Genomic DNA, 13036 nt, shown 5'->3' on the forward strand with positions numbered 1-13036 from the left:
TTTACACTTAATTAAACGGCAATTTTGGTGGCCATCAATAAAAAAGGACATAGAAAGTTATGTTGCCAGCTGCCCAACCTGTGCATCAGCAAAGAGGTTGCAAGGGAAATCGCCAGGGCTGTTACAACCAGTGGCAAGTCCCTCAGCCCCCTGGAGGGAAATAGCCATGGATTTTATAGTGGAATTGCCTGAAAGCAATGGGAATACTGTTATCTGGACAGTCACGGACCTATTTTCCAAACAGGTGCACTTTATCCCTTGCCAAAAAATTCCCACTGCAAAGGCCTTAGCAAAACTTTTCATCCAGCACATTTACAGATTGCACGGGGCACCCCAACGCATCATCTCTGATAGGGGAGTGCAATTTACGTCTGCATTTTGGAAGGAATTTTTATCCCTCTTAGGGACCACTCAGGGATTGACATCTAGCCACCACCCTCAAGGAGATGGACAAGCGGAACGCTGCCAGTCGGTACTTGAGCAATATTTGAGATGTTTTTTAAATTTCCAACAGAGTGATTGGACGGACTTACTTCCTTTTGCAGAAGTTGCCTACAATAATGCAGTCCACTCCAGCACAGGCTACACTCCTTTTCAAATAGCCAACGGCCAAAGTTTCAACCCTATGCCAGAGTTAACCCCAAAAGAACCAACGATCCCTTCACTGAAAGAATGGATGGAAAACCTACAAAACACCTGGCCAATAGTCAGAAAATCACTAGATGAAGCTAGGCGGGCATACAAAGCACAAGCCGATAAAAAAAGGGTTGAGCCTACACCATTCATTATAGGAGAAATGGTGTACTTATCTACAAAATACCTAAAGTCCCTACAGCCCTGTAAAAAACTTGGACCAAAATATATAGGACCTTTTCCAATTAAAAGGATCATAAATCCAGTAACAGTAGAATTAGAATTACCCAAAAACCTCAGGCAAATACACCCAATTTTTCATTGCAGCTTGCTGAAAAGAGAGCATCAGTCACCTCTACGGCCAAAAATCCCCCCCCCACCACCTCCAATCATGGTGGAGGGGGAACAACACTTCGAAATAAAAGAGATCCTTGACTCTAGGAGATATCGTGGAACAACTCAGTACCTAGTTGCCTGGAAACACCTCCCTGCCTCACAAAATGAGTGGGTCCATAAACGTCACGTCAGAGCCCCGAAGCTATTGAAGAAGTTTCACACAGAGTATCCTAACAAGCCTAACTAAATTTTTTACTTGTGTTTTCTTTCAGGTGGATCTCTCTTATTGTTAAGAGGGGCCGGATGTCAGAATCCAATTATATTTCATCTTTAATTATCAAACATAGAAACTCCCAATTCTGCCTTCTCTGGATTCTGCCATAAGAGGGAGAAAAGGGGGAGAGCAAAGGGGCTTTATGGCCCTCACTTCCTTCAGCACACTTCAAAGGACTGAATGTATGTTTATTGTGGCCTCTAAGCGTTAACATATCAAAGAAGAGTAATTGCCTTTCATGTAGTTATCTGAAGTCTCCATCCAGACGGAAGAAGAAAGGGGATGGAATTGTGATACTTGAAACTATCACTGGAAGGGGGGTTGATTGGGTGGGACTACTGGGGAACCCCTTAAAACCTTGAATGGGAGAGCTTGAACCCCAAGTCCTGTCTAGCATGCCTGCAACCATTTTCTCTTAATAAAGGATTCCTGTTGGAAGAATTATTCCAAGAGTTCTGTCTTCTTAAGATGCAAAGTGGGGTGGGTCCTTACACCTGTTGTATTTCAATAAATCTTGCTAAAGAGATTCTGAGAGAATAGTGCTTGAAAAAGAGCTGTTGGTATAGGCAGATGACTGATAATTTATTTACTAAGGTTATTTTTTAGGTTGTTTAATTAAATTATTCCTATCTGTATTTAAAATCATTTCTAAAATACTTACGTTTGAATATCTATCTTTTAACAGGAAGAAATTTAAATATAAAATGGCAAAAAGTCAGAAAGAAATCAGAACCAAACATGTTTCATACCACTATGTAGAGTTGTTGGTAACTCATAGAATAATTTTGAAGATCTGTTTCTCTTCTGGGTCTTCAGTTCTAAGTTTAAGCTGCCAAAGGAGGAATTTTAAAATTCTAGGAATGTTTAAAATTCTAGGATGAAGTCTACATTTTTACAATGATCTCATCTCTACTTTTTCATAACTGGCACTATTCGGCACATATATTCACTACTACGGATAATTCTAGTCCTGTGTCTATAGTTACCAGGATGGACTTTCACATCTACAATCCTAAAACTATGAAAAAATGTAAATTTGTTGTTTGCATGTCTATTATTTATTAAGAATTATCTGTTATTATTTTTCTTGTTTAAACCAATCATTAAAATCTCCACTGATCTTCATCAATCCTCTTCTTTTATTTGCAGTATCTACCAGCAGAAACAATGGTTGACATATAAGATCATGGCATCTCTGTGCTAAGATCCATTATCTAATTTTAAGGAAAACATACCTCCTAAAATCTGCAATCAGCTTGACATCTGCTATGATAAGCTTGTGTTTTATGATCATGTGTTTTAGAATTTGATTTTGTTCTGATATTGGATAATATTCTTCACAGAATAGACAAGGCACAGATGGAGATTCTTCTTCAGCAGAAATGCCACCTGGACTTTCTGGCAGGGAAAGTGGTTCCAAAATATAGTCTTGCTGGTCTGAAGGGAATAATATCAGGATCAGGATTAATACATACACACAAATATACCCCCAAAACAACAACCATATCTCTTTTTTGTGTTTTGAAAGCAATATTCAGTCTTTTATAAAAGTTAGCAAGTAGATGCTCTTAAATGAAATGAAGAAATATATCTGCACTTATGAGTGCTAAGCTTAGTGTACATGCACAGTTTAAGCATGCCCTGTGTTTTTGACTGTACAGTTCCCAGAATGCCCTTGAAGAGGAAGATTCACTGCACAAATTTGGCAGACAGATTAAACCAATGCTATATAAGTCTTTTCTTTGCACTTGTATTTTATCTGCATCTTTTCCTGAAGTATATCCAATAATATAACTCATATATGCATATATGCATAAACTCATATATGCAGGAATCTTTATTTTAAACAATCAAGCAGTGGTTTTAGGTCTAGTACCCAAAGACTGGCATAATGAATGGGAAAACAGAATTAGAATAAGTTTGTCACCATGAAATGTATTCCTTAAAATTTCTGCCATTCTGCTCCAAAATTCAACCCCCAACTCACCTTGCCCAGTCTAAACTATAAGCAATAGGGATACAACTTGTTGCTACCTGTTGTCATAGCTCAGAGGGGAAAGTTCAAACAATAATACTTCCGTTGCAAAACACAAGACAAATTATAATTACATCATTTTCAAAACAGCATAGAACATTTCAGGCAATTCAATTTAAAATGGCTGTGATTTGTTCCATATTCAAACCAAGCCAGCAAGTTTTGTTCATATAGAAACAAAACACATGTAATACATATTGCTTTGAATAAAAATGCAGCTCAAAATATTCTTTTGCATATCTTTACTGTCTAACAAGAAAAAAAAACACATTTACTACCAAAATGTTAAATTCTTATTACTGACCCACAATAGCACTTAGCTACTGCTAAGGAATTGGACACTTTACTCTCTAATATAACAGATATCAGTCTAACCCTTTGGGCTCTTGGCTTAGTCAACTAATCCTCAGCCTAACTTGAGAAACTATCGATGAAGGATCAGTTCAGGCCTCTGGGAATAACTACATCACCTTCTTCTAAATATGTGCTTAGAAGAAAGAGAAAGTGTCAACAAATTGAGGAAGAGATGGGGCTGTCTGAAAAAAATGTCTTTCAAAGCAAGGGTGTCTAATTCACTTTTAGCACAAACCCTAACTACTTCATGTTTCAGATCCACCTTTCTATAATTTCCATCAGTTTGCCCAAAAGAACATGTTCTTTATATGAAAACATTTCCAAAGCGTATAACAAGCAAGCAGGCAAGTATACAGATAGTCCTTGACTTATGACCACAATTTGGACCAGAAATTCTGTTGCACTTGATTTTGTAGCCTTTTTTGCCACTATCATTCAGCAAATCCACCTTCCTCCATTGATTTTGGTTGTTGGAAGCCCCCTGGAAAAGTCGCAAATGGAGATCACATGTCGCCAAGATGCTGCAACAGTTATAAACACATGCTGGTTGCCAAGGCCCGAATTCTGATCATGTGACTACTGGGACAAATATAAGAAACCCCTATTTCCTCTTTTTCCTATTCTTTCTCCTCTTTTTTGGGTTCTGCCATTCTGATGGGGGGAGGGCTTTCTGCAGTGTATTTCCTTTGGTTTGCTCCTTTCTCTTTGAAGTATCTTTCTTGGGGTGAAAATGGAATGTTCCTCCAGCCATCTGCCTTATCGCCAGACAGAGGGAAGAAACTGCAGAGAGATCTGACAGCCTTGAGAGTGGTGTTCTTTCCCACAACAATTTAACACCTATGGCTCTGTTTGAACTGGCCGGATGGACAGATGGGGTGGGATTTGAATGTTTCTTTTAATCTACTATTTCGCGTGGGAAATCCTCAGATCCTGCCATCAATACCTTCTAATAAAAGTTCCTGTCGAAACAATGCAAGTTTCAAGAATTCTGCTTTCTCCTGGGAGGTCTAACTGACCTTACCGAAACGTTCATAAAGTTACTTTCTTTAGTACCACGGTAACTTTGAACAGTTATTAAATTAATGACCATAAGTCAAGGACTGCCTGAATATAGAAATCTCAGTTTACTTGAATAAATAGTTAGTGGAATCCTGTGGATGGAATCTGCCCTTTCCGCCCCAGGAGATGGGAACCAGGAGAGAACCACGGGAACTGAGAATCCGCCGGAGTAATAAACAAACCAGTACTGGAGATCCAAAACTCTCCAATATCTCCCTGAAGAGATCTGGATGCAGGCTCTGAACCACAGTGAATCACCGTCGCCTTGCTCCTGAAATCCGCCTGCCAATTCGCCCTTTCTCGAAGGGTGCTCGTTCCGAGGGGGGAGAGGTTGGTCTCAGCTCAGGTTCCGAATAACTGGGCTTCGGCCCTAAGGGACTTGGAACAGATGTCCCCTTGTCAGTTGTCATGGTCTTTCGCCGTCACGTTGTCCGTGAGGACTAGGACGTGTTATCTTGCCACTGCGCTGCGGCAGTGGCATAGAGCCCAGTGTATAGTTCCGAGCTTCAACCAGTTTATGTTGTGCTTCAGGGCTGATTGGGAGCACCACCCCTGAGCCAGCTGTGCTCGCAAGTGCGTTCTCCAGCCAACAAGCTGGTATCCAAGCTCAGGATGAGGCGGGTGGGGTCCTTGAACAAGTTCCCCTTGGCTATCGCACCACTGGAAGGTTCATAGGGTCTAAGACAGAACCTGTACCCTTGGGTTGGGGGGACTCGTGCCCAGCCTCTGGAGCGGAAACCAGATCATAGCAGGTTCCTGGAATGTATTCTGGTCCCAGGCACTATCGCTATGCAGGAAATCAGATTTCCAAATAATTTGGAAGCATAGCCAGGGCAGCTACCCGCTCCCCTTATACCTGGATGACCAGGGATTGGATGCAGTGTAGACATTCCCGTAATCGGTAGACCTCGCACTTTCTGTGTCTCTTCACCACACCCTGGCGAAGGAGGCGGGTGGAGGGAACTGTCTGGCTCTTCCAAAATGTACTGAAAAACCCGTGACTTGAAGGGTCCTGACAGACAATGGCAAGCCTGACAGAGCCGACTGAACCAAGGAAGATGGAACGAAGATATTGACCAAATAGTACTAGATACGCCCTGGACGGTGCTTAAATGCGCGATCAGTGCCGCCAGGGCCCTGTAAGCACCCTGAGGGCCGAAGAGAGGCCAAAGAGTAGGGCCTTACAATGAAGTGTTGGCCTGCGTAGCAGCACCTGAGGAAATGTCAGATTGGAGCGTTCATGCCTAAACCTGCTGTACGTCAAGTGAGTATTTAATTATTTCAAGCATAATCATTATCCCTTTAAAAGAATGTTCTGAAAACACCTGCTAACATTTTCAGGAGGAAAACTGTTTTACTCTGAAGTTGGGTTTGAAAGCACAAGGCTGGAAACATCTTGAGTTATTTAGATACATCAAAATGAAGACCAGATGTTCATAGGAATTCCTAATAGAAGAGAAGTGATAATTCTGGAATATGAGACCTTTCAGTTAGTTTATTCAGGATCTTAGAAAGAAACTAATAGCACTGTTAAGGCTTTGAAAATAAATCTTTTAGACAACACTTTTTCCAATTTTAAAGAGCACCTTTACAGACCCCTTAAAGTTCTTCATACATGCTATTTTATAAACTCACACTCTGCAAAGTGATAGTGATTACTATGTTTGTGTTTATGCATGCAGAAAGGAAAATGCTTTCTCATTTAGTGAATGTCTAGCTGAGGCAAAATGTGAACTGAGGATTTTCTGGTCCATAATTCACATTCTTAGCTACGTAATAGCTTTCAAATAATTTAACCAGGGATTGGCAAAATGCAGCCCTACAGATATTGCTGGAAAAGATATTATTATCATCTTTTATCACTGTTCTGTTGGTAAAATCTAGGTTGTGAAATGTGATCTGTTAGAGAATTTTAATTTCTCTATTGGTGAAAAATAAATCAGAAGCTTCTTATATTTTCTAAACACAGGCAATTTCGTCCAGCTTTAAATTAAAATGCAGTCCTTAGTAAGCTCTGGGCCCATAACCTGTTAGAGAATTTTAATTTCTCTATTGGTGAAAAATAAATCAGAAGCTCTCACAGTTGACTGCATTTAGCTGATTCAAAATAACTTCTTTATGTTTATATCAAAATATTTACAATACCATACATTCTTCTTTACAGCAGCATAGCTCAATTGAAGACTTCTTACAGAGAGATATAGAGACAAACCTGAGACTGGAAATCCAGCTCCTAACTCAATACTCTTTTGCACAGACTCAGTAGCACTTTCTTCACATTGGCTGACTGAGTTACCACATGACTCTTCCTGCTCATGAATATTCCAACATGACCCTATACAGAACTCCACATATTGTCCATCCTTGGTTGACTCTTAAAAAATGACTTGCTGAATATCAGGCATACAAGTTTAATAAATTATTACTAATCTTCACAACTGGACAAAGCTCAGGTCTCCCTGATGTTTGCCCATTATCCATTAAGCATCTTACAAGGGTGTTTTTTCCCTTTTAAGGAAAAATAAATAAACCAAATCCTTTTAATCTAATTGCTACTTGTTTTTTATACATGAAGAGGGCTATTGACTTCTATCTTGCTCTTCACAGAAATCAACCAGTCATTTGTGGGAAGTCCAAAGTCAAGATAGGAAAAACATCTCTCCTCCATTATTCTTTCCCTGTAAACTGAATTGTCAGAAATACACAGTTCTACGTATATCTTTCTATGTGACATTTATAAGACATTCACTTTCCTTTATTTCTATCGTTTTTTTAAGAGATAAGGAATATAAAGGATAAACAGCACATTTGGAAAAGATTGTGACCAACAATACAGTCAATGGAAAGTCCAGAAAAGGGACTGACAACATTGAAAATGGAAAAGACTTTTTATATAAACCAGAAGAAACCTGAGGAGCAAGAAGAACAGACCGAAGGGAAGATAAACGTTTCAGGACAATTTTGGGGATCTGGAATAATAGACAGATGATTTATTAGCCCTTCCAAAAAAATGGCAACTGGATGGTCTCTTTTATTTCAAATAATATATATAATAAGAGAGGGAGATCTATTTGATGACCTAAAAGCACTGACATGGAGGGCGAGATGGCAAAGGAAGAAAGCTAGAATAAGGCTGAAGAAAATTGGGGTTTTAATTTATCAGTGAGGATTTTATATTACTAATTAAAATAGAATATATTTAAATAGACAAGATGTGTATTTTGAATACCAGTTTTGTTACAAATTGAGATAAAGAAAACTTTGGTTATTTAAAACTTGGAAGTATAAAGACAAAAAGTTGAATTTGAATATTGATGGAAAATTAAAAAATTGGGGAAAACAAATAAATAGGATATTAATTGCTTATAAAGATTGAATGTAAAAGTAATTAAGATACGTAATAAGCTAAACATTATTAATGTAATAAATATGTTTTTATTTGAGATAATAAGAACTGTATTACATTAAATATGAGATAGTAGATATCAAGAAAAAGAGGAAATATTTGATGTTGAAATAGGGGAAAATTTTGTCATTTAAGACATTTGGAAACTAGTTGAAAATAAGAAATGTTACACTGTATTATTAATTAGATGATGTAATATGGTGGGAAATAGAATATACTCAAATAGATGTGTATTTTGAATATTAGACTTTGTTAAGAATTGTGATAAAGGAAACTTTGGTTACCAAAAATTTGGAAATTATAAATATTAAACGTTAAATTTAAATATTGACGGGAAACTAAAAATTGGGAAAAACTAACTACAGGACATTGACTGTTTATAAAGATTGAATGTTAAAGTAACTAGGACAGTTGTGGCGAACCTATGGCATGGGTGCCAGAGGCGGCACTCAGAGCCCTCTCTGTGGGCACACGCGCCATTGCCCCAGTCCTAGGCCTTCATCTGGATTTTATAAAATCTTTTCACTTTAGGCCTCCACCACAGTGTGCAAAAAAAAAAAAAAAAGGTTCCGTCAATTTCAACTTCTCACGGGAAAAAGAATCTTGCAAAGTTGGAACTGATTGATTGAACTTTTTAGTCCCACCCAGTCTGCCGTTACCACCGCAGCCATGTCCACCCAATGGGCCATACCCATCCAGCACTCGACGATGGATAAGTGGGTTTTGGGTTGCAGTTTGGGCACTCAGTCTCTAAAAGGTTCACCATCACTGAACTAGGATACGTATAAGCTAAAACTTTATTGATAAATGTAACTGCTATCTTTACTTAATGGATATAATAAGAATTGTATTAGTTTAAATATGAGATAGTAAATATTAAAGGAAAAGGAGAGGAAATATTTGATGTGATAGTTTGAGACTTGTACTAAATATTTTTGTATGTTATTGAATTATTGACTAACCCAGCCGCCACATTGCTTTTTAAATACTTAAATGTAAAATTAGAAAATCAATAAAATATTACAAAAAAAAGAGGAAAAGATTCTAAAACATGGAAGTTGCCATTTCTGGGAAGCAAATGGCAGAAAACAGTTAAAATATTAAGAACAAGTCATATGGGGATAAGCATCAATATTTATCTGTTTATCATATTTCTAGACTGCCCATTCTCCTCAAGGGTAAAATCTACTTTAGACTTCCAGAGAACAATGGCAGATTACAGTAGCTTGGAGTCAATGGCCCTGATAGCTGAAGAATGGATTGAATGAAACTTCCTCTGGATCAAGAAGAGGGCTAAGTTGTCCACAAGTGTGCTCCACACAGAGGCTCTCTGCAAAGAAATTGTAATCTAATGATCTCCTATGTGTCAGAAAGCTTTGGAAGGCCAAGGAAAATCATTCTTGTTCCACACCTTCAAACAGACATTGGATTTGTCTACTTCCTCTTTTAGCAACTTTAGGAAGTTCATTGTAATGATTTTCTGGTTGTTAAGAACTTTTCTATTTAAATACTAGTAAAGGTATTAAATTACTGAAGTTGTTTATATTAGTCTGGAGGGAGGGGGAGTCTTTTTCTTTTTTTCTATCTATGCACTTTTTATTTTATTTTTTATTTTTCTTAGTTTGTATTAGTCTTTTATCTTTGTAGTCTACAATTGAATAAAACATTATAAAAATTGAAATCTACTTTTATGGTATATTTTAGACATCTTTACGTCAGGTTTGTTCCAACTGCAGTTTGTGCAGAATCAGACCTGATTTATTTACGTTCTTGTAAGCTCTTAAAAAAAGAGGACAAACTATAATATCTTCAGGTACTCCATCAATTTAATTGTTAAGACATTATTTGTATTGGAATGTTTGCATTATTGTATCTCAATGTATACTATACATCCTTTTAACAATTTACAGAACAGTATATGAGTTAATCATGCAACAACATACTACCATATAACAACACTGAACAAATGATAGTTCCCAACTGATGCTATTTAGAGCTCAGAAATTTATGTTCCATAATCCCAAAGATCATACATGCCCAGGAAGGCGAATACTTGAAGTCTGGAGGAACTGGCTTGAAGATGAATTGGGAAACATTAAAAATGGTTTTATTAATAAGCTTTATATATAACACATGTTCAAGATTTATTCCAGATTTTGCCTTTTAAATCTTCTCAATCAGGGATCCCCAATTAGAATAGAACAGAACAGAACAGAAGCTGGGACGGACCTTGGAAGTCTTCTAGTCCAGCACCCGTTCAAGCAGGAGAACCTTTACTGTTTCAGACAAGTGACTGTCCAGTCTCTTCTTAAAAATCTCCAGTGATGGAGCGCCCACCATTTCTGAAGGCAAGCTGTTCCACTGGTTAATTGTCCTCACTGTTAGGAAATTTCTCCTTAATTCTAGGTTGCTTCTCTCTTTGATCAGTTTCCAACCATTGTTTCTTGTCTTGCCCTCTGGTGCTTTGGAGAATCAGCATCAGTCCATGGCTGCCAGAAACTCAGGCAATTATACAGTAGCTTAGTACAGGGATCCCCAACTCCTGGTCTATGGACTGGCACAGGTCTGCGGCATGCTAGAAACTGGTCCACGCATACAAGTGAAGTCCCATCCGCGGGATGCAGGCAGCACACAAAACCACATCTTCAATCCGCGGAAAAACCTCTCTCCATGGAACCAGTCCCTAGTGCAGTGGTTCTCAACCTGTGGTCGGGACCCCATTTGGGGTCGAATGACCATTTCACGGGGGTCGCCAAACAACGCAGTCCACCATTTTTTCCCCTTTTCCTTAGCTGTGCTACTCCCTTTTATTCTATTGGCTTTTGTCCAGGTTGTCTCTGCCCTGCTGAGCCCGCCAAAAGTCCCATTCTGCAAACGGTGCTGCACCAGTTGAGTAGTCCTCGACTTACAACTGGTTGAGTAGTCCTTGACTTACGACCGGTTGGGGGGTCGCAGCATTAAAAAGGTTGAGAACCACTGCCCTAGTTCCTAAAAGGTTGGAGGCTGCTGGCTTAGTAAACAAATCAGCTGAATAAATCAAGGTATTTTATTCACTGTGAACCAAAGTGCATGTGAGGGCAAAACTCAAAGTACTTACAAACCTAAATACTTATTTAGAAATGAGTCACACCAATGCAATACAGGTAGTCCTTGACTTACAACAGTTCATTTAATGACTGTTCAAAGTTACAACAGCACTGAAAAAAGTGACATGTTTTTCACACAACCACTGAGCTTCCTCATGGTCATGTGATCAAAATTCAGATGCTTGGCAAATGACTGATATTTATGATGGTTGCAGTGTCCCGAAGTCAGTCATGTTATCACCTTTTGCCACCTTCTGACAAGCAAAGTCAAAGGAGAAGCCAGATTAATTTAACAACTGCAGTGATTAACAATTGTGGCAAGAAAGGTTGTAAAACAGGACAAAATTCACTTAACAAATGTCCCACTTAGCAACAAAAATGTTGGGTTGAATAGTACTTATTTCCAATTAACAAGGCACAGCACTGCAATTTGAATTTTTGAAAAACTATGTTTATATTCCCACTATAAAGTCACGATTTGTTTTATTAATAAATGACCACCGATTTTGTTCACCTTAAGCTACAAAAACGTTTATAAATGTCCCCAGCTGGATTCACACCACGCGCTTAATTCAACAACAGTTTTGCTGAGCGGATTGTTTCCCCTCTATGAGGCCTCTAATCACCTATTTATAACATGTTGAAAATTCAGCAGCGAAGATCTGAACAGAAATATTATAAGAGTGGAATGTTTCTACTGTATCTACGACGACTCATTTCAAGCCACTTTTTAATGGCTGTTCTCCCCCTTCCCTCCAAATGCCATGTTGCCCTTTAACAATATAAAAAAAATTGAAATCCGATTCCTTATAATGTTTCTATTAAGGGCAATTTTTTCGGGGTTACATATACATTGAAGGACTTCTCGCTGCCGCGCGGAAAAGGAACCAGATTCTCTTTTAAGCCTTTAACCCCGACCCTCAATTTTGCCCAGCGTTTCACTTTTGAGCTTCTAAACAGAATCGCCGGGAATCTTGACACTCGAGGCACGCGCCACAGCTTTTTCCCCGGAAGGGGGGAAAGCGCCGGGAAGAAGATAATAGACTCACCCTTCCTCCTCTCCGCCGCCCAGTCCCGCGAACAAGCCATCCCGCCAGGCCGTAATGTTAGGTACAGCAATTTCTCCCCAAAGCGCCGCCTTCCAGCCTTGGATTGGCGCCAGCTCTCCTTCTTATCTGGCCCAAAGCATGTCGGGTGTGGGCGCCTTTTGGTTCACCAACGGGCTCCAAGAAGAAGAGTTGCATGGTAGATAGGCGTGTCTTCCCGGGGGTGGTTGGTGAGCAAAAAACTCCGTTTCCCAGCATGCAGAGGGGCCTTTGAAGGTTCGATGGGGCGGAGACGGAGTTCTCTGTGACTGTCCCAGAGCGCGCCTGGTTTAGTCAATCAGAACAATGACTTCGCCGTTGGAGGGTTCGGAGGGAAGCTGAGCCGCGCGCAAAGAGCAATCACGGCTGTAGTTAGCGCTGGCCGCTGGGTGTGGGGGAGGGAGTTTTTGGCAACGGCAGCAGCTGCTGCCGTTTTTTGAGCTGGAGAGGATCTGCAGCTGTTTCTGGTATTGTCTGTAAAAAGACGGCCAAAAGGCGCACTCTTGAGCATGTGGATTCCTACAGAGCACGAGAAATACGGAGTCGGTGAGTGACATCTCCTTTTGGCGCTTGATGCCTCTCTGTCCTCTCTCTTCCGTTCCCGAGGCTGTTCCATGGGGCTCGGGAAATAGACCAGAGAGGAATCTTCGTTCATACACTCTTTACCCTTTACTCCCGCACCGGTTCCTAGCTTTGATCAGGGTAATTCTGTATTTCTCTACTGTACTCTCCAGGAAGATGTTTAAGGTTTCGAGAGAAAGAGAGTGT

At 39.6% G+C, this 13036-nt stretch overlaps 1 protein-coding gene across 3 annotated transcripts in view; it reads right to left on the reverse strand.

Annotated features, from left to right (window-relative positions):
• LOC120298427 (zinc finger protein 277-like) overlaps positions 1-12446 on the reverse strand; it is an 81547-nt gene extending 69101 nt beyond the window's left edge. Inside the window, exons 1-2 of one of the 3 annotated variants that reach the window (XM_039322191.1) lie at positions 12233-12445; positions 2479-2680 (exon numbers count right to left, since the gene is read on the reverse strand). In XM_039322191.1, coding sequence (XP_039178125.1) covers positions 2479-2680; positions 12233-12272 — 242 coding nt within the window. In that variant the 5' untranslated portion in view covers positions 12273-12445. Of the gene's footprint in view, positions 1-2478; positions 2681-12232 lie in introns of all 3 variants that reach the window. The other 2 variants (XM_039322188.1, XM_039322189.1) reach the window with 2 other exon arrangements.
• Between the last annotated feature and the right edge of the window lie 590 nt (positions 12447-13036).

Source organism: Crotalus tigris, unplaced genomic scaffold (assembly GCF_016545835.1).
Source record: "Crotalus tigris isolate CLP2741 ecotype Arizona unplaced genomic scaffold, ASM1654583v1 scf7180000023869.103957, whole genome shotgun sequence".
Taxonomy (NCBI): Eukaryota; Metazoa; Chordata; class Lepidosauria; order Squamata; family Viperidae; genus Crotalus; species Crotalus tigris.